Source organism: Tachyglossus aculeatus, chromosome 2 (assembly GCF_015852505.1).
Source record: "Tachyglossus aculeatus isolate mTacAcu1 chromosome 2, mTacAcu1.pri, whole genome shotgun sequence".
Classification (NCBI taxonomy): Eukaryota; Metazoa; Chordata; class Mammalia; order Monotremata; family Tachyglossidae; genus Tachyglossus; species Tachyglossus aculeatus.
The window spans coordinates 143,564,102-143,591,441 of NC_052067.1; the positions used below are offsets into that span (position 1 = coordinate 143,564,102).

The following is a 27,340-nucleotide window of genomic DNA, read 5'->3' on the forward strand; positions in this document are numbered from 1 at the left end:
ACATGGAGACAGGTGTCAAAATCGTCAGAACAAATAGAATTATAGCTCTCTATGCACATCATTAACAAAATAGAGTAAATTTGTACAAGTAAACTAGAGTAATAAATCTGTACAAATATATATATATTCTTTCATTCATTCATCCAATCGTATTTACTGAGCACTTACTGTGTGCAGAGCACTGGACTAAGCGCTTGGGAAGTACAAGTTGGCAAGTGAACTAGAGTAATAAATCTGTACAAATATATATATATTCATGCATTCATTCATCCAATCGTATTTACTGAGCGCTTACTGTGTGCAGAGCACTGTACTAAGCGCTTGGGAAGTACAAGTTGGCAAGTAAACTAGAGTAATACATCTGTACAAATATATGTATTCATTCATTCATCCAATCGTATTTACTGAGCGCTTACTGTGTGCAGAGCACTGTACTAAGCACTCGGGAAGTAGAAGTTGGCAAGTAAACTAGAGTAATAAATCTGTACAAATATATATATTCATTCATTCATTCATCCAATCGTATTTACTGAGCGCTTACTGTGTGCAGAGCACTGTACTAAGCGCCCGGGAAGTAGAAGTTGGCAAGTAAACTAGAGTAATAAATCTGTACAAATATATATATTCATTCATTCATCCAATCGTATTTATTGAGTGCTTACTGTGTGCAGAGCACTGTACTAAGCGCTTGGGAAGTCCAAGTTAGCAACATATAAAGACGATCTCCACCCAACAGTGGGCTCACAGTCTAGAAGGGGGAGACAGAGAACAAAACAAAACATATTAACAAAATAAAACAAATATAATAAATGTGTACAAATAAAATAGAGTAATAAATATGTACAAACATATACATATATACAGGTGTATACAAGTGTCGTGGGGAGGGGAAGGAGGTAGGGCGGAGGCGATAGGGAGGAGGAGGGGAAAAAGGGGGCTCAGTCTGGGAAGGCCTCTTGGAGGAGGCCTATTGTATTTCCTAAGCGCTTACTGTGTGCAGAGCACTCACTCAATCGTATTTATTGAGCACTTACTGTGTGCAGAGCACTGTACTAAGCGCTTGGGAAGTCCAAGCTGGCAACATCTAGAGATGGTCCCGACCCAACAGCGGGCTCACAGTCTAGAATCAATCAATCAATCGATCGTATTTATTGAGCGCTTACTGTGCGCAGAGCACTGTACTAAGCGCTTGGGAAGTCCAAGTTGGCGACATATAGAGACGGTCCCTACCCAACAGTGGGCTCACAGTCTAAAAGGGGGAAGGGGGGGAGACGGGCAACAAAACAAAACTGAGCACCCGAATGACTGTTTCGACCCTTCACTGAGTTGGGACATTTCAGGCCAAAGCAGTGTGGCCTGATGGCCAGAGCCCAGGCCTGGGATTCGGGAGGACCCGGGCTCTGATTCCAGCCCCGCCACTTGTCTGTTGCGTGACCCTGGGAAAGTCACTTCTCTGGGCCTGTATATATCATCATCAATCGTATTTATTGAGCGCTTACTGTGTGGAGAGCACTGTAGTAAGCGCTTGGGGAGCCCAAGTTGGCAACATATAGAGGCGGTCCCTACCCAACAGCGGGCTCATATGTAGATATGTTTGTATGCATTTATTGGGGAAGCAGCGTGGCTCAGTGGAAAGAGCCCAGGCTTTGGAGTCAGAGGTCATGGGTTCAAATCCCGGCTCCTCCACTTGTCAGCTGGGTGACTTTGGGCAAGTCACTTCACTTCTCTGGGCCTCAGTTACCTCATCTGTAAAATGGGGGTGAAGACTGTGAGCCCCAAGTGGGGCAACCTGATCACCTTGTAATAATGATAATAATAATAATAATAATAATAATGATGGCATTTATTAAGCGCTTACTATGTGCAAAGCACTGTTCTAAGTGCTGGGTAACTTCCCCAGCACTTAGAACAATACTTTGTGCATAGTAAGTGCTTAATAAATGCTATTATTATTATTACTCTATTTATTTATTTATTTATTTTGCTTGTACATATTTATTCTAGTTATTTTATTTGGTTGATATGTTTTGCTTTGTTCTCTGTCTCCCCCTTCTAGACTGTGAGCCCACTGTTGGGTAGGGACGTCTCTAGATGTTGCCAACTTGTACTTCCCAAGCGCTTAGTCCAGTGCTCTGCACACAGTAAGCGCTCAATAAATACAATTGAATGAATGAATGAATGGGCAGTGAGCCCCCCATGGGACAACCTGATCACCTTATAACCTCCCCAGTGCTTAGAACGGTGCCTTGCACATAGTAAGCGCTTAATAAATGCCATTGTTACTGGCTCAGTGGAAAGAGCCTGGGCTTTGGAGTCAGAGGTCATGGGTTCAAATCCCGGCTCTGCCAATTGTCAGCTGTGTGACTTTGGGCAAGTCACTTCACTTCTCTGGGCCTCAGTTCCCTCATCTGTAAAATGGGGATTAAGATTGTGAGCCCCCCGCGGGACAACCTGATCACCTTGTAACCTCCCCACTGCTTAGAACAGTGCTTTGCACATAGTAAGCGTTTGATAAATGCCATTATTATTATTATTATTAAAATGGGGGGTGAGACTGAGAGCCCCATGTGGGACCGGGATTGGACCCCATTACTTTGTATCTCTCCCAGAGTTTAGAATAGTGCCTGGCACATAGTAAGGGCTTAAATTTAGAGAAGCAACATGGTTCAGTGGAAAGAGCCCGGGCTTGGGTGTCAGAGGTCGTGGGTTCTAATCCCCGCTCCGCCAGTTAGCAGCTGGGTGACTTTGGGCAAGTCACTTCACTTCTCTGTGCCTCAGTTACCTCATCTGTAAAATGGGGATGAAGACTGTGAGCCCCCCCATGGGACAACCTGATCACCTTGTAGCCTCCCCAGCGCTTAGAACAGTGGTTTGCACATAGGAAGTGCTTAATAAACTGTTGGGTGGGGACCGTCTCTATATGTTGCCAACTTGTACTTCCCAAGCGCTTAGTACAGTGCTCTGCACACAGTAAGTGCTCAACAAATACGATTGAATGAATCATTATTATTATTATTCTCTGGGCCTCAGTTACTTCATCTGTAAAATGAGGATTAAGACTGTGGGCCCCATGTAGGACAACCTGATCACCTTGTATCTACCCAGCGCTTAGAATAGTGCTTGGCACATAGTAAGTGCTTAACAAATACCAAAATTAGTATTATTATTATTAAATACCACAAAATTTAAAAAAAATAAGAAAAAGAGCGAGGAGGACACCTTCATTTTCCAGGTTAGTAGAGTAGAACAGAGCACAGGGCAAGTGACGCTTGAATCAGTGAGCCTGGCTAAAAGAGCCCAAATAATCTTCTGGATCCCCTGCAATTCTCCAAATAATAACAACAATAATAATAATAATAATAATAATAATAATAATAATAATAATAATAATGGCATTTATTAAGCACTTACTATGTGCCAAGGACTGTTCTAAACACTGGACACCCACTCCTTTGGAAAACTCAGTCCTTCTCTGTAAGCTCATCAGGGGAAGGGAATGTGTCTATCTAGTGCGTGGCTCAGTGGAAAGAGCCCGGGCTTGAGAGTCAGAGGTCATGGGTTCGAATCCCGGCTCAGCCACATGTCTGCTGTGTGATCTTGGGCAAGTCACTTCATTTCTCTGAGCCTCAGTTACCTCATCTGTAAAATGGGGATTAAGATAGTGAGCCCCATGTGGGACAACCTTGTATTTCCCCAGCGCTTAGAACAGTACTTTGCGCATAGTAAGCATAGTAATAGTAATAGAGAAGTAATAGTAATAGAGAAGCAGCATGGCTCAGTGGGAAGAGCCCGGGCTTTGGAGTCAGAGGTCATGGGTTCGAATCCCGGATCTGCCACACGTCTGCTGTGTGACCTTGGGCAAGTCACTTCACTTTTCTGAGCCTCAGTTACCTCATCTGTAAAATGGGGATGAAGACTGTGAGCCCCACGTCGGACAACTTGATCACCTTGTATCCCCCCCCAGCGCTTAGAACAGTGCTTTGCACATAGTAAGTGCTTAACAAATGCCATAGTAAGTGCTTAACAAATGCCATCATCATTATTATTATTATTATTAGTGTTCTATAGTATTCTTCCAAGTGCTTAGTACAGTGCTCTGCACACAGTAAGCGCTCCAATACAATTGATTTTCTTCCACTGCCCGCCTTCCACGATCAGTCGGAAGGTGATGGGTTCTAATCCTGGCTCCGCCACTTGTCTACTGTGTTGCCTTGGGCAAATCACTTCTCTGACCTCATCGGTAAAACGGGAATTGAGACCGTGAGCCCCTCGTCGGACAGAGACCGCGTCCAATCCCATTTGCTTGTATCCACCCCGAAGCTTAGTACAGCGTTTGACACATAGTAAGCGCTTAATACCCCAATTAATATTATGATTTTCTTGGCACCTGAGACTTTGTGGTTAGCACCAGCCCAGGAGAGCCCTTTGGTCTTTGCTTGGGGGAAATAAGGCAGGGCCAAGAGAAGCAAACTTCTCCCGACTTTAAGAAACCAAACTGAGTTGAAATCTGAGTCAGAGCACTTTCTGGAGACCCCCAAATCTGCTCTTGAGTGGTGCCGATAAAACCTATTTCCTTTTCCTTTGCGCTTACGGATCCTGAATCGTACCTGTTTGGAAGGAGGAGGTTTAAAGATAATAATAATTACGGTATTTGGTGAGCCCGTTGTTGGGTAGGGATTGTCTCTGTTGCCAAATTGTAGTTTCCAAGCACTTAGTACAGTGCTCCGCACGCAGTAAGCGCTCAATAAATACGGCTGAATGAACGACTGAAACGTTTCTCATTTTCCAGTACGGTGCTTGGTGGCTTCAAGGTGCTTGAATAAACTCTGTGGAGTTGCAAGTTGTGTGGCCTAATGGCTAGAGCCCGGGCTGGGGAGCTAGAAGGCCCTGGGTTCTAATCCTCTCTTCGCCACGTCGGCTGTGTGACCTTGGCCAAATCATTTCCCTGAGCCTCGGTTCCCTCATCCGTCAAATGGGGATGAAGACTGTGAACCTCACGTGGGACAGTGAATGAGTTCGACCTGATTAGCTTGTATTTAAACTCGGCATTTAGGACAGTGCTTAGCACATAATAAGCGCTAAGCAAATACCACGATTATTATTAAGGAATCCCAGTTCTGGCTCGAGATACCCCAAGCCTTTCCCCTCTAGGATTTATCCTTTAACCCATCATCGATTTAGTGCCCCAAATCATCATCAATTGTATTTATTGAGCGCTTACTATGTGCAGAGCACCCAAATCTACTAGGACATTTGAGAAAAACACATTTATAAGTTCTAAGCTGGTGAGCCCCAAAGGGGACAGGGACTGTGTCCAACCTGATGACCTTGTATCTACCCCAGCGCTTAGAACAGTGCTTGGCACATAGTAAGTGCTTAACAAATGCCATCTTTATTATTATTATCCATCCCAGCACTTAGAACCGTGCTTGGCACATAGTAAGTGCTTAACAAATGCCATCTTTATTATTATTATCCACCCCGGCGCTTAGAACCGTGCTTGGCACATAGTAAGTGCTTAACAAATGCCATCTTTATTATTATTCTCCATCCCAGCGCTTAAAACCGTGCTTGGCACATAGTAAGTGCTTAACAAATGCCATCTTTATTATTATTCTCCACCCCAGCGCTTAAAACCGTGCTTGGCACATAGTAACTGCTTAACAAATACCATCATTCTTATTATTATTGAACTCCTTATCTTCCCTCCCAAACCCTGCCCTCTTCCTGACTTTCCCGTCACTGTAGACGGCACTACCATCCATCCCGTCTCACAAGCCCGCAAACTTGGTGTCATCCTCGACTCCGCCCTCTCAATCAATCAATCAATCAATCAATCGTATTTATTGAGCGCTTACTATGTGCAGAGCACTGTACTAAGCGCTTGGGAAGTACAAATTGGCATCACATAGAGACAGTCCCTACCCAACAGTGGGCTCACAGTCTAAAAGGGGGAGACTCGTTCACCCCTCACATCCAAGCCGTCACCAAAACCTGCCAGTCTCACCTCCATAACATCGCCAAGATCCGCCCTTTCCTCGCCATCCAAACTGCTACCCTGCTGGTTCAATTTCTCATCCTATCCCGATTGGATTACTGCATCAGCCTCCTCTCTGATCTCCCATCCTCCTGTCTCTCCCCGCTTCAGTCTATACTTCACGCTGCTGTCCAGATCATCTTTGTCCAGAAATGCTCTGGGCATATCACTCCCCTCCTCAATAATCTCCAGTGGCTACCAATCAATCTGCGCATCAGGCAGAAACTCCTCCCCCTGGGCTTCCAGGCTGTCCATCCCCTGGCCCCCTCCTACCTCCCCTCCCTTCTCTCCTTCTCCAGCCCAGCCCGCACCCTCCGCTCCTCTGCCACCGCTAACCTCCTCACCGGGCCTCATTGTCGCCCGTCCCGCCATCGACCCCCGGCCCACGTCCTCCCCCGGGCCCGGAATGCCCTCCCTCTGCCCATCCGCCAAGCTAGCTCTCTTCCTCCCTTCAAAGCCCTACTGAGAGCTCACCTCCTCCAGGAGGCCTGCCCAAACTGAGCCCTTTTTTCCTCTCCTCCTCCCCATTCCCCCCGCCCTACCTCCTTCCCCTCCCCACAGCACCTGTATATGTTTGTACAGATTTATTACTCTATTTTACTTGTACATATTTACTATTCTATTTTGTTAATGATGTGCATTTAGCTTTAATTCTATTTATTCTGACAACTTGACACCTATCCACATTTTGTTGTCTGTCTCCCCCTCCTAGACTTGAGCCCGTTGTTGGGTAGGGACCATATCTATATGTTGCCGACTTGTACTTCCCAAACACTTAGTACAGTGTTCAGTACAGTAAGCGTTCAATAAATACGATTGAATGAAAGAATTATTGAGAAGCAGCATGCCTCAGTGGAAAGAGCCCGGGCTTGGGAGTCAGGATGTTGGTTCTAATCCCCACTCTGCCACTTGTCTACTATGACCTTGGGCAAGTCAGTTCGCTTTTCTGTGCCTCAGTTACCTCATCTGTGAAACGGGGACTAAGACTGTGAGCCCCACGTGGGACAACCCGATGACCTGGCGCTTAGAACAGTGCTTGGCACATAGTAAGCACTTTAACAAACACCATCATTATTATTATTGAGAAGCAGCATGTCGTAGTGGAAAGAGGCCGGGCTTTGGAGTCAGAGGTCATGGGTTCAAATCCCGGCTCTGCCAATTGTCAGCTGTGTGACTTTGGACAAGTCACTTCACTTCTCTGTGCCTCAGTTACCTTATCGGTAAAATGGGGATTAAGACTGTGAGCCCCACGTGGGACAACCCAATTATCCTGTATCCCCCCCAGTGCTTAGAACAGTGTTTAGCATATAGGAAGCGCTTAACAAATGCCACCATTCTTAGTATTGAGAAGCAGCGTGCCTTAGTGGAAAAAGCCTGGGCAATTAAATGCCATCATTATTATTATAGTAACAAATGCCATCATTATTATTATAGTAAGCACTTAACAAATGCCATCATTATCATTATAGCAAGCGCTTAACAAATGCCATCATTATTATCATAGTAACAAATGCCATCATTATCATAGTAAGCGCTTAAATGCCATCATTATTATACTAAGTGCTTAACAAATGCCATCATTATTATAGTAGCAAATGCCATCATTATTATAGTAAGCGCTTACCAAATGCCATCATTATCATAGTAAGCGCTTAAATGCCATCATTATTATACTAAGTGCTTAACAAATGCCATCATTATTATAGTAGCAAATGCCATCATTATTATAGTAAGCGCTTACCAAATGCCATCATTATTATAGTAGCAAATGCCATCATTATTATTATAGTAAGCACTTACCAAATGCCATCATTATTATTATAGTAGCAAATGCCATCATCATTATTATATTAAGCGCTTAACAAATGCCATCATTATTATTATAATAGCGAATGCCATCATTGTTCTTATAGTAAGCGCTTAACAAATGCCATCATTATCATTATAGCAAGCGCTTAACAAATGCCATCATTATTATCATAGTAACAAATGCCATCATTATCATAGTAAGCGCTTAAATGCCATCATTATTATACTAAGTGCTTAACAAATGCCATCATTATTATAGTAGCAAATGCCATCATTATTATAGTAAGCGCTTACCAAATGCCATCATTATCATAGTAAGCGCTTAAATGCCATCATTATTATACTAAGTGCTTAACAAATGCCATCATTATTATAGTAGCAAATGCCATCATTATTATAGTAAGCGCTTACCAAATGCCATCATTATTATAGTAGCAAATGCCATCATTATTATTATAGTAAGCACTTACCAAATGCCATCATCATTATTATATTAAGCGCTTAAATGCCATCATTATTATTATAATAGCAAATGCCATCATTGTTCTTACAGTAAGCGCTTAAATGCCATCATTATCATTATAGCAAGCGCTTAACAAATGCCATCGTTATAATTGCTATTCATTATAGGAGGAGGGGCATCGAAGAAATTGCGTCTTCTGTTTTCCATTCCCGGTCGAGGCCAAGGTAGAAGCGCTCAGTACGGAGCCAGGCACATAGTAAGCGCTTATATCTTGTACATATCTATTCTATTTATTTTGTTAGTATGTTTGGTTTTGTTCTCTGTCTCCCCCTTTTAGACTGTGAGCCCACTGTTGGGTAGGGACTGTCTCTGTATGTTGCCAATTTGTACTTCCCAAGCGCTTAGTACAGTGCTCTGCACATAGTAAGCACTCAATAAATACGATTGATTGATTAACACCAGAATAATGATTATCATTGTTACTACAGAAGAGTAGGGCAGCTTCCAAATCATAATGACGGCATTTATTAAGCGCTCACTATGTGCAGAGCACGGTTCTAAGCGCTGGGGTGGCTACGAGGTCAGGTCGTCCCACGGGGGGCTCACAGTCTTCATCCCCATTTTCCAGATGAGGGACCTGAGGCCCAGAGAGACGAAGTGACTCGCCCGAAGTCACACATCTGACAACTGGAGGAGCCGGGATTATCCGAACCCACGACCCCCCCGACTCCAAAGCCCGGGCTCTCTCCACCGAGCCACGCTGCTTCTCCGAAACCCACACGTCCCACCACCCCTTGACCGTTCGCTCCACCCCGTCCGGGGAAGACCCAGGGTCAAAGGTCACGTATTATCCCTCTCGACTCGACCGTGAGCGGGAGGCAGGCGGGGAACGTCACCGTTTATGGCGGCGTCGCCCTCTCCCCGGCGCTTCGCCCACGGTAAGCGCTCAATAGACACGATCGAACGAATGAACGAGGCGGCGCCGATAAAGTGCATATCCTTTTTATTGAGGCACTACAAGGCATCGTGAACGGCCCGTCCTAGAGGCGAGCCCGTCTAGAGGAGTCGGCCGCACGCTTTCACGGTTTCGAGGATTCACGTGAGGGCTGAAGTGCAAACTGAATACATTCCCGGCTTCACCGGCGGAGCTCCGGCCCGATCCGTCACCGCACCGGTCGCCCGGCTTCGGGGATCCCGTCTCGGAAAAGCAAAAGGGGGGGGAAGGACGGAGCAGCGGAAACTTTTCTAACCCTTCGTCCGCCCGGGGAAGCCTTTCGGGGGGCCGCGGGAGGGGGAAGGGGGAGAGGGCCGCGGCCACGCTGGCTTTCAGTCCTGGTAGAGGAGGTAGCCCGAGAAAGTGGAATATTTCCAGCTGCTCCCGTACACGGCTCCCCTGTGGAGCCGGAGCCAGACCTGGTCTCCCCGGAAGAGCTGGAGGATGGCGTGGTTACTGGCGGTCTCGTGATCGGGGGCCCCGTCGTTGGCATAGGCCGACACCAGCACCTCTTCGTTCTTCATGAGGTTGACGTAGAGGGGCACGTTGACGGCCAGCTTCAGCATGTGGAAGATGAACACGTAGGTGCCGTCCACGGGGCAGTTGAACCGGCCCAGCTGCAGGTCGAAGGTCTCGCCCAGGTTATTCAGGAGCAGGTCGAAGACGATGGGTTGGTCCAGGGTGCCGGGAGCCAGGTTGGAGGTGCGCGCCGCCGAGAAGGCCACCCGCATCTGCTGGGGCAGCGGGTACACGTGCACGGGCAAGAGGGCGGCGGCGGCGGCGGCGGCCTCGCCGCGGGACTCCCCCGGACCGGCCTCTCCGTCGGCGTAGGGTTCGCCGTCGCGGTCCGGGCTGCTCAGCTGAGAGCAGTCGCCCCACCCTGCCGGCGGAGCAGCGCGGGTCAGCGTCTCACCGGGATCGGGGCCGCCGCGGCAAAGGTGGGCGCTCACTACGTGCCAGGCGAGCCGGGCCGGCCCGCTGACGAGGGAGGCCCGGGCAAGCGACTTGCCCGAGGTCACCCGTGCAGACGAGAGGCGAAGCCGGGATTTGAACGAGCTCCCCTCAAAACCCAACGGAGCTCCCCTCCTCCAGGAGGCCTTCCCGGGCTGATCCCCCCGCTCCTCCTTCATTCCTTTATTCAATCGTATTTAGTGAGCGCTTACTGGGTGCGGAGCGCTGGACTGAGCGCTTCGCCCCCACGTTCTCCCTCCGACCTACCCCCTTCCCCTCCCCGCGGCACCTGTGTAGGCTGGTACCTATTTATTACTCTATTTTATTCGTGATGTGCCTATAGCTTCTTCTAGACTGTGAGCCCACTGTGGGGTAGGGACCATCTCTGTTGCCAACTTGTACTTCCCAAGCACTTAGTACAGCGCTCTGCACACAGTAAGCGCTCAATAAATACGATGGAATGAATGAATATAGCTAGAATTCCATTTATTTTGATGGTACCGACACCCGTCTATTTGTTCTGTTCCGTGGTCTGCCTCCCCCGCTTCTAGATCGAGGAGTCTTCTAGACTGAGCGCCCACCGTGGGGTAGGGACTGTCGTCTCTGTTGCCAACCTGTACTTCCCAAGCGCTTAGTACAGTGCTCTGCACACAGTAAGCGCTCAATAAATACTATGGAATGAATGAATATAGCTAGAATTCCATTTATTTTGATGGTACCGACACCCGTCTATTTGTTCTGTTCCGTGGTCTGCCTCCCCCGCTTCTAGATCGAGAAGCAGCGTGGCTCAGTGGAAAGAGCCCGGGCTTGGGAGTCCGAGGTCAGGGGTTCGAATCCCGGCTCCGCCAATTGTCAGCTGTGTGACCTTGGGCGAGCCACTTCACTTCTCTGGGCCTCAGTTACCTCATCTGTAGAAGGGTGATTCATCCATTCATTTTCATTCAGTCGTACTTACCGAGCGCTTGCCGTGTGCTAGAGCACTGTACTAAGCGCTCGGGAAGTCCAAGTCGGCAACATCTAGAGACGGTCCCTACCCGACAGCGGGCTCACAGTCTAGAAGGGGGAGACGGACGACAACGAAACGGAACGTATTCACGAAATAAAAGGAATAGAAGAAATATGTACAAATAAAATAGAGTAATAAATACGTAGTACAAATAGAGTAATAAATATGGACAAACGTATATACAGGTGCTGTGCAGAGGGGAAGGAGGGGGCTCAGTGTGGGAAGGCCTCCTGGAGGAGGGTGGCATCCGCCCCAGTGCTCAGTACGGTGCCCGGCATGTAGTGAGCGCTCCACAGATACCGTAATGATTATTAACTCTTAATCGGAGCCCGGTGGCTCTCGGACGGAAGGCCCCGCCTGGGGAGGGCCAAAAAACGGGGCGCGTCACGGCCGTCCGCCCCACCGTGGGACACCCTGATCACCTTGTATCCTCCCCAGCGCTTAGAACAGTGCTTTGCACATAGTAAGCACTTAAATACCATCATTATTATCATTATTATTATCGCGAGCCCGTTGCCGGGTAGGGACCGTGTCTATATGTGGCCGAATTGTACTTTCCAAGCGCTTAGCGCAGTGCTCTCGATAAATACGATTGAAGGAACGAATGAACCCGGATCCTTTTGACTCCCAGCCCGGGCTCTGTCCACTAAACGACGACGCTGTTTCCACACCTGTTCTCCCTCCACCTTAAGACTGTGAGCCCCATGTGGGCCGGGGCCTACCTGATGAACGTGTGCCTCGCTCCAGCACTTGGGACGTAGTAAGCGCTTAAATATCTCAATTATCGTTAGTGAGCTCGAGCGCGCTATTCCGTACCTTCCCCAGACCGCAAACTCAAAAAAGTTCACCAGGCTTCACCAGGCCGGGGTGGTGGGGAGGAGCTTTTCAGATGACAGACTTACAATCACCAAATCCCAACTCCCAAGTCAATCATTCAGTGGTATTTATTGAGCGCTTACTAGGTGCGCAAGCACTGTACTAAGCACTCGGGAGAGGATGACAGTGTTAGTCACACGTTCTCTGCCCCCGGTGAAATTTCGAGGCTAGTGTTATTCAACGGTCTTTGTGTGCCAAAGTTGTCGATTGTTGGACAAGCAGTGTGGCCTAGTGGAGAGAGCCGGGGCGTCAGAAGGACCTGGGTTCTAATCCCGGATCTGCCACTTGTCTGTTGTGTAGCAAGTCACTTCACTTGGAGAAGCAGCGTGGCTCAGTGTTAAGAGCACGGGGTTTGGAGTCAGAGGTCATGGGTTCAAATCCCGGCTCCGCCAACTGTCAGCTGTGTGACTTCGGGCAAGTCACTTAACTTTTCCGTGCCTCAGTTACCTCATCTGTAAAATGGGGATTACAAGTCACTTAACTTCTCTGTGCCTCAGTTACCTCATCTGTAAAATGGGGATTAAAACTGCGAGCCCCCCGGGGGACAACCTGATTTCCTTGTAACCTCCCCAGCGCTTAGAACAGTGCTCTGCTCGTAGTAAGTGCTTAACAAATACCATCATCATTATTATTCTCTGGGCCTCAAGTTACCCCATCTGTAAAATGGGGATTAACAACTCGAGCCCCACGTGGGGCATGGACTGTGTCCAACCCGATTAGCTTGTATCCGCCCCAGTGCCGGGCACATAGGTAGCGCTTAAATACCACAAAAACAATAACGGAGTCAGTTCTATTGCCAAAAGTAATACACAAGGGGTGTCTCCTTGACCCCCTCCAATCTGGTTTCAGTCCCCTCCACTCCAAAGCCACCCTCTCAAAGGTCACCAACGATCTCTTTCTTGCTAAATCCAATGGCCTCTATTCTATCCTAATCCAAGCACTTAGTACAGTGCTCTGCACACAGTAAGCACTCAACAAATACAATTGAATGAATGAATAATCCTCCTCCGCCTCTCAGCTGCCTTCGACACTGTGGACCACGCCCTTCTCCTGGAAATGTTATCCAACTTTGGCTTCGCTGACTCCATCCTCTCCTGGTTCTCGTCTTACCTCTCCGGTCGTTCATTCTCATTCTCTTTTGCGGGCTCCCCCTCCCCCTCCCATCCCCTTACTGTGGAGGTTCCCCAAGGTTCAGTTCTCGGTCCCCTTCTGTTTTCCATCTACACTCTCTCCCTTGGTGACCTCATTCACTCCCACGGCTTCAACTATCATCTCTACACTAATGACACCCAGATCTCCATCTCTGCCCCTGCTCTCTCCCCCTCCCTTCAGGCTCGCGTCTCCTCCTGCCTTCAGGACATCTCCGTCTGGATGTCTGCCCGCCACCTAAAACTCAACATGTCCAAGACTGAACTCCTTGTCTTCCCTCCCAAACTCTGCCCTCTCCCTGACTTTCCCGTCTCTGTTGACGGCACTACCATCCTTCCCGTCTCACAAGCCCGCAACCTTGGTGTCATCCTCGACTCCTCTCTCTCATTCACCCCTCACAACTGAGCCATCACCAAAACCAGCCGGTCTCAGCTCCGCAACATTGCCAAGATCTGCCCTTTCCTCTCCATCCCAACCGCTCCCCTGCTCGTTCAAGCTCTCATCCTATCCCGTCTGGACTACTGCATCAGCCTTCTCTCTGATGTTCCATCCTCGTGTCTCTCCCCACTTCAATCCATACTTCACGCTGCTGCCCGGATTGTCTTTGTCCAGAAACGCTCTGGGCATATTACTCCCCTCCTCAAAAACCTCCAATGGCTACCGATCAATCTGCGCATCAGGCAGAAACTCCTCACCCTGGGCTTCAAGGCTGTTCATCCCCTCGCCCCCTCCTCCCTCCCCTCCCTTCTCTCCTTCTCCAGCCCAGCCCGCACCCTCCGCCGCTAATCTCCTCCCCGTGCCTCGTTCTCGCCCGTCCCGCTGCCGACCCCCGGCCCACGTCCTCCTCCTGGCCCGGAATGCCCTCCCTCTGCCCCTCCGCCAAGCTAGCTCTCTTCCTCCCTTCCAGGCCCTACTGAGAGCTCACCTCCTCCAAGAGGCCTTCCCAGACTGAGCCCCCTTTTTCCTCTTCCCCTCCCTCCCACCTTACCTCCTTCCCCTCCCCACAGCACCTGTATATATGTTTGTACAGATTTATTACTCTATTTTATTTTACTTGTGCATATTTACTATTCTATTTATTTTATTAATGATGTGCATCTAGCTTTATTTTTATTTATTCGGATGTTTCTAGACTGTGAGCTCACTGTTGGGGAGGGACTGTTTCTAGATGTTGCCAACTTGTACTTCCCAAGCGCTTAGTACAGTGCTCTGCACACAGTAAGTGCTCAATAAATATGATTGACTGATTGATTGACTTGACACCTGTCCACGTTTTGTTGTCCATCTCCCCCTTCTAGACTGTGAGCCCGTTGTTGGGTAGGGACCGTCTCTGCATGTTGCCAACTTGTAGTTCCCAAGCGCTTAGTCCAGTGAGCTGAGCGCACACAGTAAGCGCTCAATAAATACAATTGATTGAATGAATGAATGACTGAATATTCAATCCATCGCTAAATCCTGTCGGTCCCACCTTCACAACATGACTAAGATCTACCCTTTCGTCTCCATCTACCACGTTAATCCAATCTCTCATCCTATCCCGCCTGGATTACTGCCTCGGCCTCCGTGCTGACCTCCCAGCCTGCTGTCTCTCCCCACTCCAGTGCATACTTCACTCTGCTGTCCGGATCATTTTTCTACAAAAACATTCGGGACGTGTCACCCCACTCCTCAAAGAACTCCAGGGGTTGCCCAACCACCTCGGCATCAAACAAAAACTCATCTTTGGCTTTAAAGCTGTCCATCACCTCGCCACCTCCTCCCTCCCCTCCCTTCTGTCCTTCTCCAGCCCAGCCCGCACCCTCCGCTCCTCTGCCGCCGCTAACCTCCTCACCGGGCCTCGTTCTCGCCCGTCCCGCCGTCGATCCCGGGCCCACGTCCTACCCCTGGCCTGAAATGCCCTCCCTCCTCAAATCTGACAGCGACCCTTCCCACCTTCAAAGCCTTACGGAAGCCACATCTCCTCCAAGAGGCCTTCCCAGATTAGGCCACCCCCCCTTCCCTTCTCCCACTCCCTTCTGTGTCACTCTGACTTTCTCCCTTTGTTCTTCCCGTGTTTTACTTTTAGAGAAGCAGCGTGGCTCAGGGGAAAAGAGCACGGACTTTGGAGTCAGAGGTCACGGGTTCAAATCCCAGCTCTGCCAACTGTCAGCTGGGTGACTCTGGGCAAGACACTTCACTTCTCTGGGTCTCAGTTACCTCATCTGGAAAATGGGGAGGAAGACTGTGAGCCCCCCGTGGGACAACCTGATCACCTTGTAACCTCCCCAGACTGTGAGCCCACTCTTCTAGACTGTGAGCCCACTGTTGGGTAGGGACTGTCTCTATATGTTGCCAACTTGTACTTCCCAATCGCTTAGCACAGTCCTCTGCACAGAGTAAGTGCTCAATAAATACAATTGATTATAACAGTGCTTTGTACATAGTAAGCGCTTAATAAATGCCATCATTATTATTATTCCCCATCCCAGTGTGTGTACATATATATATATAACTATTGATATGATTGATCAATAACTATAACTATAACGATAACTATATATAGATATATATATATACATATATATATGTACACACACATGCACTGAGGCCCAGAGAAGTGAAGTGACTTGCCCAAGGTCACATAGCAGAGAAGGACAGAGCTGGGATTAGAACCCATGACCTTCCAACTCCCAGGCCCGGGCTCAATCCACTAGGATTACATAGTCATGAAAAGCAGGCCACATTCAGACATTGAAAATATCTGTCTATCATCTATCTATATCTCTCTATCATCTATCTCTATTATCTATCATCTATTACCTATCTATCATCTGTCAATCTATCATCTATCTATAATCTATCTGTCTATCCTATTTATAATAATAATAATAATAATAATAATAATGGCATTTATGAGGCGCTTACTATGTGCAAAGCACTGTTCTAAGCGCTGAGGAGGTTACAAGGTGATCAGGTTGTCCCACAGGGGGCTCAATGTCTTAATCCCCATTTTACAGATGAGGGAACTGAGGCCCAGAGAAGTGAAGTGACTTGCCCAAAGTCACACAGCTGACAATTGGTGGAGCTGGGATTTGAACTCATGACCTCTGACTCCAAAGCCTACGCTCTTTCCACTTAGCCACGCTGCTTATCTATCTAGCTATCCTATCTACCTATCCTATCTATCTCCTGCTGTTGGGTAGGAACCGTCTCTGTATGTTGCCAACTTGTACTTCCCAAGGGCTTAGTACAGTGCTCTGCACACATTAAGTGCTCAATAAATACAATTGAATGAATGAATATATATATATAGATATAGATACATCTGTCAATTTATTTGTATTGATGTCTGTCTTCCCCCTCCTAGACTGTAAGCTCGTTGTGGGCAAGGAATTTGCCCGTTTATGGTTGCACTGTACTCTCCCAGAGCTGCTTGGAGAAGCAGCGTGGCTCAGTGGAAAGAGCCCGGGCTTGGGAGTCAGAGGTCATGGGTTCAAATCCCGGCTCTGCCAATTGTCAGCTGGGTGACTTTGGGCAAGTCACTTCACTGGGCCTCAGTTACCTCATCTGTAAAATGGGGATGAAGACTGTGAGCCCCCCTGTGGGACAACCTGATCACCTTATAGCCTCTCTAGCGCTTAGAACAGTGCTTTGCACATAGTAGGCGCTTAATAAATGCTATCATTATTATTACCGTAGTAAGAGCTAAATACGATCGACAGTATTGTGTTCCTGTGGTTCAATAAATTCACGTTGTCGTACTTCTAGCTTGTCCAACAATGTACACGTGACAAATCCATTCTGCATTACATTAAATGCACATTGTCGAAAGAATGCCCCATAATTTCACATGATCCTTCTATCCAACCTGTTAGAGAATGGACTGGATTTATTCATATTCAATCACGTTTGTTTTTTGGGTTTTTTTCCCAGGCACTGTACTAAGCGCTGGAGTAGATACAAGCTAATCAGTTGGACACAGTCCATGTCCCACATGGGGCTCACAGCTGCAAGACCCTGGGCTTGGGAGTCAGAGGTCGTGGGTTCTAATCCCGGCTCCGCCACTTATCAGCTGTGTGACTTTGGGCAAGTCACTTTGCTTCTCTGGGCCTCAGTTCCCTCATCTATAAAATGGGGATTAAGACTGTGAGCCCCCCGTGGGACAACCTGATTACCTTGTATCTACCCCAGTGCTTAGAACCGTGCTTGGCATATAGTAAGCACTTAACCAATACCATCATCATTATTATTAATAACCTTTTCCAGCATATGTTATATCTTTGTGCATTCTCCCATTGCAGGTAACTTCTCTCATTCCCTACTCACTAGTAATATATATATATATATATAGAGAGAGATATATATATAGATATATACGTATCTATATATATATTACTTTCTTCCCTCCTCCTACCCTTATTATACCTATTATTATTATGCCTACTATACTATATTATACTATACTATATTATACTATGTTATAGTAATATATATATTACTTTCTTCCCTCCTCCTACCCTTATTACACCTATTATTATTATGCCTATTATACTATATTATACTATATTATACCTATTATACCTACCCTATTATAAGTACTAATATATATATATATAACTATTATATATATTATTGTATATATTAATATATATATATATATATATATTCCCTTATTCCCTTTCACGGAAAAGGGAAAGAATCTACTGCCCAACACTAATCATCAGAAGCAGCATGGCTCATTGGCAGGAGCCCGGGCTTGGGAGTCAGGGGTCGTGGGTTCTAATCCCAGCTCCGCCACTTGTCAGCTGTGTGACCTTGGGCAAGTCACTTCACTTCTCTGGGCCTCAGTGACCTCATCCGTAAAATGGGGATAAAGACTGTGAACCACACCTGGGACAACCTGATTACCCTGTATCTACCCCAGCGCTTAGAAGAGTGCTTGGCAAATTGTGAGCGCCTAACAAAATACCATTATTATTATTATTAGACCTGAAAGCCTACCGTTATTCAACTTCACATAATAGAATAATAATAATGATGGCATTTGTTAAGTGCTTACTATATGCAAAGCACTGTTCTAAGCGCTGAAGCACTGTTTTAAGCGCTGAAGTAGTCTTCAACTGTCAGTCCTAGCCAAAGGTATTAGTGTGGCCTTTATTCAGTGACTGACATCTCGATTTGGGCTTCCACAACAGGGAGTCACTTGTCCCATCTCAGATAATAATAATAATAATAATGATGGCATTTATTAAGCACTTACTATGTGCAAAGCACTGTTCTAAGCGCTGGGGAGGTTGCAAGGTGATCAGGTTGTCCCACGGTGGGCTGACAGTCTTAATCCCCATTTTCCAGATGAGGGAACTGAGGCCCAGAGAAGTGAAGTGACTTGCCCAAAGTCACACAGCTGACAACTGGCGGAGCCAGGATTTGAACCCATGACTTTTGACTCTACAGCCCTTGCTCTTTCCACTGAGCCACGCTGCTTCTGCCTACGGTGGACTGCTCAGAAAGAGGCCTTGAGAAGCAGTGTGGCCTAGTGGATAGAGCAGGGTCCTGGGAATCAGAAGGACCCCAGATCCACCCAGGTTTTTTGGGCGACCTTGTCCAAGTCACTTCACTTCTCTGGGCCTCAGTTACCTCCTCTGAAAAATGGGAATTAAAGCAGGGAGCCCCACGCGGGACAGGGACTGTGTCCAAACTGATTCGCTTGGTTCCACCCCGGCGCTTAGTATAGTGCCTGGCACATAATAAGCCCTAAGCCAAATACCGCAATTATTATTATTAGCTCTGGCACCCCAAGGTGGGAGTCGCAGGGAGGGCCTGAAGCAGAACGGAGCAGCGGAGACAATGACTGTCCCTCCTTTCAAAGCCTTAGTGAAAGCCCATCTCCTCCTAGAAGCCTTCCCTGATTAAGCCCCTCCTTTCCTCTTCTCCCACTCCCTTCTCCACCACCCGGACTTGCTCCCTTTACTTTTCCCCCACAACACATGTCCATTTCTAGACTGTGAGCCCGCTGTTGGGTAGGGACCGTCCCTATATGTTGTCGACTTGTACTTCCCAAGCGCTTAGTACAGTGCTCTGCACACAGTAAGCGCTCAAATACGACTGAATGAATCTCTGACACTTCTTTATTTACGGGGGGAGGTCCCCCGGCTCCGGCCTGGAATTCCCTCCCTCCCAACATCGGCCAAGCTAGCTCTTTTCCTCCCTTCAAAGCCCTACTGAGAGCTCACCTCCTCCAGGAGGCCTTCCCACATTCAGACCCCTTTTTCCTCTCCTCCTCCCCATCACCCCACCACCCTACCTCCTTCCCCTCCCCACAGCACTTATATATATTTGTACAGATTTATTACTCTATTTATTTTACTTGTACATATTTACTACTCTGTTTTGTTAATGCTGTGCATAGAGCTGTAATTCTATTTATTCTGTCACCTGTCTAATGTTTTGTTGCCTGTCTCCCTCTTCTAGACTGTGAGCCCGTTGTTGGGTAGGGACCGTCTCTAGATGTCGCTGACTTGTACTTCCCAAGCGCTCAGTACAGTGCTCTGCACACAGTAAGCGCTCAATAACTACAGCGTGGCACAGTGGAAAGAGCTCGGGCTTTGGAGTCAAGAGGTCATGGATTCAAATCCCAGCTCCGCCAATTGTCAGCTGTGTGACTTTGGGCAAGTCACTTCTGGGCCTCAATTACTGCATCTGTAAAATGGGGATTAAGACTGTGAGCCCCCCCATGGGACAACCTGATCACCTTGTAACCTCCCCAGCGCTTAGTACAGTGCTTTGCACATAGTAAGCGCTTCATAAATGCCATCATTATTAAATACGATTGATTGAATGAATGAATGTCTGTCTTCCCACTCTCCAGACTGTAAGCTCGCTGTGGGCAGGGAATGTGTCTGTATATTGTTGTACTGTACTCTCCCAAGCACTTAGTACAGTCCTCTACACAATATAAGCGCTCAATCAATACTACTGAATGAATCATCATCAATCGTATTTATCGAGCGCTTACTATGTGCAGAGCACCGTACTAAGCGCTTGGGAAACACAAATTGGCAACATATAGAGACAGTCCCTACCCAACAGTGGGCTCACAGTCTAAAATGAATAAATGATGGAGCATGGGTTGGAGAGTCAGAAGGTCATGGGTTCTAATCCCAACTCTGCCATTTGATTTCTAGACTGTGAGCCCGCTGTTGGGTAGGGACCGTCTCTATATGTTGCCAACTTGTACTTCCCAAGTGCTTAGTACAGTGCTCTGCACACAGTAAGAGTTCAATAAATACGACTGAGTGAATGAATTTGATTTCCTTTGTGGCCTTGGGCAAGTCACTTCACTTCCCTGGGCCTCAGTGACCTCATCTGTAAAATGGGGATGAAGATTGTGAGCCCTATGGGGAACAGCGACTGTATCAACTCCAGGGCTTAGCAGAATGCCTAGCACATAGTAAGTGCTTAAATACCACCATTTTTTAAGGTGAGCTTTGGAGCCCCGTAGCTACTCAGTTTTATTCATTCAATTGTATTTATTGAGCGCTTACTGTGTGCAGAGCACTGTACTAAGCGCTTGGGAAGTACAAGTTGGCAACATATAGAGACGGTCCCTACCCAACAACGCGCTCACAGTCTAGAAGGGGGAGACAGGACAACAAAACCTATTAACAAAATAAGATTACGCATTCGAGCAGGTACAAGAGGCAGCATGGCCTAGTGGATAGAGCATGTCCGTGGGAGTCACAGGTTGTGGGTTCTAATCCTGGCTCCGCCATTTGTCAGCTGTGTGACTATGGGCAAGTCACTTCACTTCTCTGTGCCTCAGTTACTTCATCTGGAAAATGGGGATTGAGACTGTGAGCCCCACGTGGGACAGGGACTTTGTCCAACTTGATTACCTCATATCTACCCCAGCACACAGAAGAGTGCTTGGCACATAAGCGCTTAATACCCTAATAATAATAATAATAATAATAATAATAATAATAATAATAACCATAATAATTAGAATACCATAATTATTATTATTATGGCATTCTAATTATTATGGTATGATTATTATTATTATGGTATTATAATTATTATGGTATTATTATTATTACACACAGAAGAGTGCTTGGCACATAAGCGCTTAAAACCCTAATAATAATAATATAACCATAATAACCATAATAATTAGAATACCATAATAATAATTATTATTATTATGGTATTCTAATTATTACAGTATAATAATAATTATTATTATTATTATTACAGCTGCATATTTGCCTTAAGAGACAGCCCACAGACCTCAGCATCCAGCAGTGTTGCCTAGTGGAATGAACACAGGCTTGCGAGTCAGAGGACCTGGGTTCTAATCCTACGCTGCCGACTGCTTGGTTGAGCGACCTTGGGCAAGTCCCTTCACTTCTCTCTACCTCAGTTACCTCATCTGGAAAACGGGGATGAAGACTGTGAGCCCCCCGTGGGACAACCTGATCGCCTTGTAACCTCCCCAGCGCTTAGAACAGTGCTTTGCACATAGTAAGCGCTTAATAAATGCCATTATTATTATTAATGCCATATTAATATTGCATACAATAATAATTAATATAATAGTATACATAATTATATTTAACTATAATTATATATAATTATATTTAATATATGAGTAATTAATATAATAATAACATGTTAATATTATAGCATTATTTGTATTATATTAATGTGATTACATTATATTAATTATTAATAAGTCCTCCTCCCTCCAATCTAGACTGTAACCAATCTGATAAAGTTGTATCTACTCCAGCACTTACAACAGTGCTCGTCAGTGTGCTCTGCACACAGTAGGTGCTCAATAAATACGATTGAATGAATGAATGTCATGAAACATAGTAAGGGCTTAATGAGTACCATTAAAAAAAAAAAAATTAAGCAGGACAATTTAGATTTTAACTAGAGTTCCAAACGGTCTCAGGCCCCCTTTTAGACTGTGAGCCCACTGTTGGGTAGGGACTGTCTCTATATGTTGCCAATTTGTACTTCCCAAGCGCTTAGTACAGTGCTCTGCACATAGTAAGCGCTCAATAAATACGATTGATTGATTGATCTGTGGCGGGTGTAGACACAATGTTTACTCCCCCAGATCTCCCCCATCTAGACTATGAGCTCACTGTGTACAGGGAACTTGGTATAATTCTATTTATTTATAATAATGCTACTGATGCCTATTGACTTATTTTGATGTCTGCCTCCCCTCTTCTAGACTGTGAGCCCTTCGTGGGCAAGGATTGTCTCTCTCTATTGCTGAATTGTACTTCCCAAGCAGGTAATAGCATGGCTCAGTGGAAAGAGCCCGGGCTTTGGAGTCAGAGGTCATGGGTTCAAATCCCGGCTCCGCCAACTGCCAGCTCTGTGACTTTGGGCAAGTCACTTCACTTCTCTGTGCCTCAGTTACCTCCTCTGTAAAATGGGGACTAGGACCGTGAGCCCTCCCGTGGGACAACCTGATGACCTTGCAACCTCCCCAGTGCTTGGAACAGTGTTTGGCACATAGTAAGCACTTAATAAGTGCCTAAATTATCATTGTTAATACAGTGCTCTGCACACAGTAAGAACTCAAATACCAATCATATTTATTGAGCGCTTACTGTGTGCACAGCACTGTACTAAGCGCTTGGGAAGTACAAGTCGGAAGGAATGAATGAATGACTGTTGTATTGTACTCAAGTGCTCAGTACAGTGCTCTGCACAAAGTAAACGCTCAATAAATACCACTGATGATGATAGAAAGGATTTGCAGGATGGTATTTCTATAGAATCTTAAAGTACCATTACAAGGTTTTGCTACACTTTAATACCAGTGGTTAATTCTGTTTCACAACCGTGTCCGTAGTACAAAAAAAAACAACTCAATAAAAGGATTCATTCATTCATTCACTCGTACTTATTGAGCACTTCCTGTGTGCAGAGCACTGTACTAAGCGCTTGGGAAGTACAAGTTGGCAAGAACCAGGAGTTGAAGATGGTCATTTCACTCCTACTGTGGGCGGGGAACCCACAGTACCCAACTCTGTTGTATTGCACTCTCCCAAGCGCTTAGTGCAGTGCTCTGCACATAGTAAGCGTTCGCTAAATACCACTGACTGATTTGAAATTGGCCCCTTAAGGCACAGCAACTGAAGTAACCTTGAGTTCATCTTTCACCGGCTTCAAACCACCTGAAGTCTAAAAATAATTTTTAGAAGGCGAAACACCGGCTGAATCGGGGCAATCATCAAGACCACGTGTTTTCCAGAGAACAGACCGCATTCAAGCCAAACTTCCTCGGGTTTCCCGGGTTCCCAAATTTAGAAAGGGTTTCAACCTCATTACTGTGGAAGCAACCACCAGCATCTGATTCGTTTCCAGGGAAGCTGAGGCCCAGAGAAGTTCACTTCGGAAAAGTGGCCGTGGCCTAGTGGAAAGAGGAGGCGTCTGTGAGTCGGAGGACGTGGGCTCTAATCCCTGCTCTGCCGCTTGCCTGCTGTGGGATCTTGGATGAGTCACTTCACTTCTCTGGGCCTCAGTTCCCTCCTCTGTAAAAAGGGGATTGAGACGGTGAGCCCCCCGTGGGACGTGGAGCGTGCTGATTTTCTATCTCCCCCAGCGCTTCACATAGTGCCTGGCACGTAGAAAACGCTTCTTTAACAAACACCCTTAAAAAAATCCCAACTACGCCTATTCCTTTTTTCCGAGCCTAGGGTCCTCTTACCTCTGGAGTTGGCCCTGGGACCGGACGTTCCTCGTTTATAACCTTGTTGAAAATGGAGGTCCTAAAAAAGAAGACATCACCGGCTTAGTCCGTGCTCGCAGACCGAAAGCGCATCCTCTGCCCTGGAAGCTTTGTCCTCTAATAATTCTGCCGCTAACCTCCTCACTTGGCCTTGTTCTCGCCCGTCCCACCATCGAGCCCCGGCCCACGTCCTTCCCTTGGCCCGGAATTCCCTCCCTCCACACATCCACAAAAATAGCTCTCTTCCTCCCTTCAAAGCCCTTCTGAGAGCTCACCTCCTCCAGGAGGCCTTCCCACACTGAGCCCCCTTTTTCCCCTCCTCCTCCCCATCCCCTCACCACCACCCTCCCGTCCCCACAGCACTTGTATATATTTGTACAGATTTATTACTCTATTTTACTTGCACATATTTACTATTCTATTCATTTTGTTAATGATGTGCATATAACCTCCTTCCCCTCCCCACAGCACCTGTATATATGTTTGTACATACTTATTACTCTATTTTACATGTACATATTTATTCCATTTATTTTATTTGGTTTATATATTTTGTTGTCTGGCTCCCCCTTCTAGACTGTGAGCCTGCTGTTGGGTAGGGACTGCCTCTATATGTTGCCAACTTGTACTTCCCAAGCGCTTAGTACAGTGCTCTGCACACAGTAAGTGCTCAAATACAATTGAATGAATGAATATAACTTTAATTCTATTTGTTCTGACGGTTCTGACGCCTGTCTACATGTTTTGTTTGGTTGTCTGTCTCCCCCTTCTAGACTGTGAGCCCATTGTTGGGTAGGGAACGTCTCTATACGTTGCCGACGTGTACTCCCAAGCCCTTAATACAGTGCTCTGCACACAGTAAGTGCTCGATAAATACGATTGAATGAATGAATTTGTTAAGCGCCTATGTGCTGATCACTGTTCTAAGCGCTCCCTCTGAGCTGGCAATGTGTCTATTGTTCTGTTGGACTCTTCCAAGCACTTAGTACAGTGTGCTGCACCCAATTAGCGCTCAATAAATACGACAGGAGGCCTTCCCAGACTGAGCCCCTTCCTTCCTCTCCCCCTTGTCCCCCTCTCCATCCCATCTTACCTCCTTCCCTTCCCCACAGCACCTGTATATATGTTTGTACATATTTATTACTCTATTTATTTTACCTGTACATATCTATTCTATTCATTTTATTTTGTTAGTATGTTTGGTATTGTTCTCCGTCTCCCCCTTTTAGACTATGAGCCCACTGTCGGGTAGGGACGGTCTCTATATGTTGCCAACTTGTACTTCCCAAGCGCTTAGTACAGTGCTCTGCACACAGTAAGTGCTCAATAAATACGATTGATTGATTGATTGACAATGAACGGAGCCTCGCAGCCCATCACGAGACCCGATCTGGCCTTCTCCACTTTGCCGACGAGCGCTGGAGTGGCCCACCAGGATCCCAGGAGTTTCCCAGCACACCTCTCTGGCTCCCATAATAATGATAACGGTGGCATCTGTTAAGCTCTTACTAAGTGCCGAGCACTGTTCTAAGCACTGGGGTAGAAACAAGGTTAAAAGGTTGCCCCACGTGGGGCTCACAGTCTTCATCCCCATTTAATCAATCGTATTTATTGAGCGCTTACTGTGTGCACAGCACCGTACTAAGCGCTTGGGAAGTACAAGTTGGCAACATATAGAGACAGTCCCTACCCAACAGTGGGCTCACAGTCTAAAAGGGGGAGACAGAGAACAAAACCAAACATACTAACAAAATAAAATAAATAGAATAGATATGCACAAGTAAAATAAATAAATAGAATAATAAATACGTACATAAATACATATATACAGGTGCCAAAGGCCAAAGGGTTGTTGACTTACAAAACTCCACCTTCCCGGGGGAAATGGAGGGGGAGCATTCTTATTTGGGAATAGCAACAGGGTCCCTAAATACCTGAAGACAAAGGTCAGGAAAGCTCAAGTGCCTTGGACTAAATCCCACAGGAAGCGGAGAGGATTAGGACGTTTGGGAAAGGCCGAGTTTACTTGAGGATCTCGCCGGTTCTCAACTGCCACCGGCCAGATTCTGCTCCAAGGGGTCTAATAAGCTCACCGTGGGCAGGGAACATGCCTACCAACTGCTGAGAAGCAGCGTGGCTCGGTGGAAAGAGCCCGGGCTCTTTAACAGTTTAACAGATGAGGTAACTGAGGCCCAGAGCAGTGAAGTGACTTGCCCAAAGTCACACAGCTGACAAGCGGCAGAGCCAGGATTAGAACCCGTGACCTCTGACTCCCAAGCCCGGGATCTTTCCACTGAGCCACGCTGCTTCCCATCTGCTTCCGGGTTGCCGCTTTCTTACTCGGGTCCGGTTAGGAGAGTGGCAGATGGAAGGAGAACTGCTTCTGCGGAACCCTTCCACTATGTTGCCGACTTGTACTTCCCAAGCGCTTAGTACAGTGCTCTGCACACAGTAAGCACTCAATAAATACGACTGAATGAATGAATGAAGGGTTTGTGACTAAACTCGCTGGGGGCAGGGAACCTATCTGCTAATTCGGCTGTATTGGACTCTCCCAAGCATTTAATACAGTACTATGCGCACAGTAAGCGCTCAATAAATACCACTGCCTGACTGGGACTAGATTTAGCGCGTGATTTAGAAGCACAGTTGGCCCAAGTCTCGACCCAAAGACACTGTTACAGTTCAGGGACCAGACTTCTTCTAGATTCTCTCTCGTCCCCTTCATCCTCCCCTTCTCCTGACAACTGGGAGTTGCTAGTCCTGGGATCTAATCCTGCTGCGTGACCTTGGGCAAGTCCTTTAACTTCTCTGGGCCTCAGTTTCCTCATCTGTAAAAATGGGAATTCAATAGCTGTTGTCCCCCCTGCTTTGATATGCGAGCCCCATGGGGAACAGGGACTGATTATCTTGTGTCTGGCGGAGAGCTTAGTTCAGTGCTGACACATAGTAAACACCAAATACCACGATTACAATTATAAGGCAACTTTTTGGCAGTAAACACCGTGGCCTAGTGGACTGAGCCCAGGTCTGCGGGCCAAAGGTCCTGGGTTCTAATCCCTGTTCTGCCACTTGCCTGCAGTGTGACCTTAGGCAAGCCTCTTCACTTCTCTGAGCCTGTTTTCTCAACTGCAAAATGGGGATTCAATATTATTATTGTATTTGTTGAGCGCTTACTATGTGCCAGGCACTGTACTAAGCACTGCGGTGCTTACAAACAAATTGAGTTGGAAACAGTCCCTGTCCCACATAGGGCTTACAGTCTCAATCCCCATTTTACAGATGGGGGCTTACATTATTCAATCGTATTTACATTATTC

The 27,340-nt window shown here is 46.8% G+C and overlaps 1 protein-coding gene across 7 annotated transcripts in view; it reads right to left on the reverse strand.

The window, feature by feature from the left end:
- Positions 1-9,314: 9,314 nt before the first annotated feature.
- Positions 9,315-27,340, reverse strand: part of CAPRIN2 (caprin family member 2) — a 108,810-nt gene continuing 90,784 nt past the window's right edge. For 5 of the 7 annotated variants that reach the window (XM_038768626.1, XM_038768592.1, XM_038768600.1 and 2 more), the window contains 2 exons: positions 24,000-24,060; positions 9,315-10,183 (listed from right to left, as the gene is read on the reverse strand). In XM_038768626.1, the coding sequence (XP_038624554.1) occupies positions 9,636-10,183; positions 24,000-24,060 (609 nt within the window). In that variant the 3' untranslated portion in view covers positions 9,315-9,635. Of the gene's footprint in view, positions 10,184-23,334; positions 23,703-23,999; positions 24,061-27,340 lie in introns of those variants that run through there. The other 2 variants (XM_038768642.1, XM_038768635.1) reach the window with 2 other exon arrangements.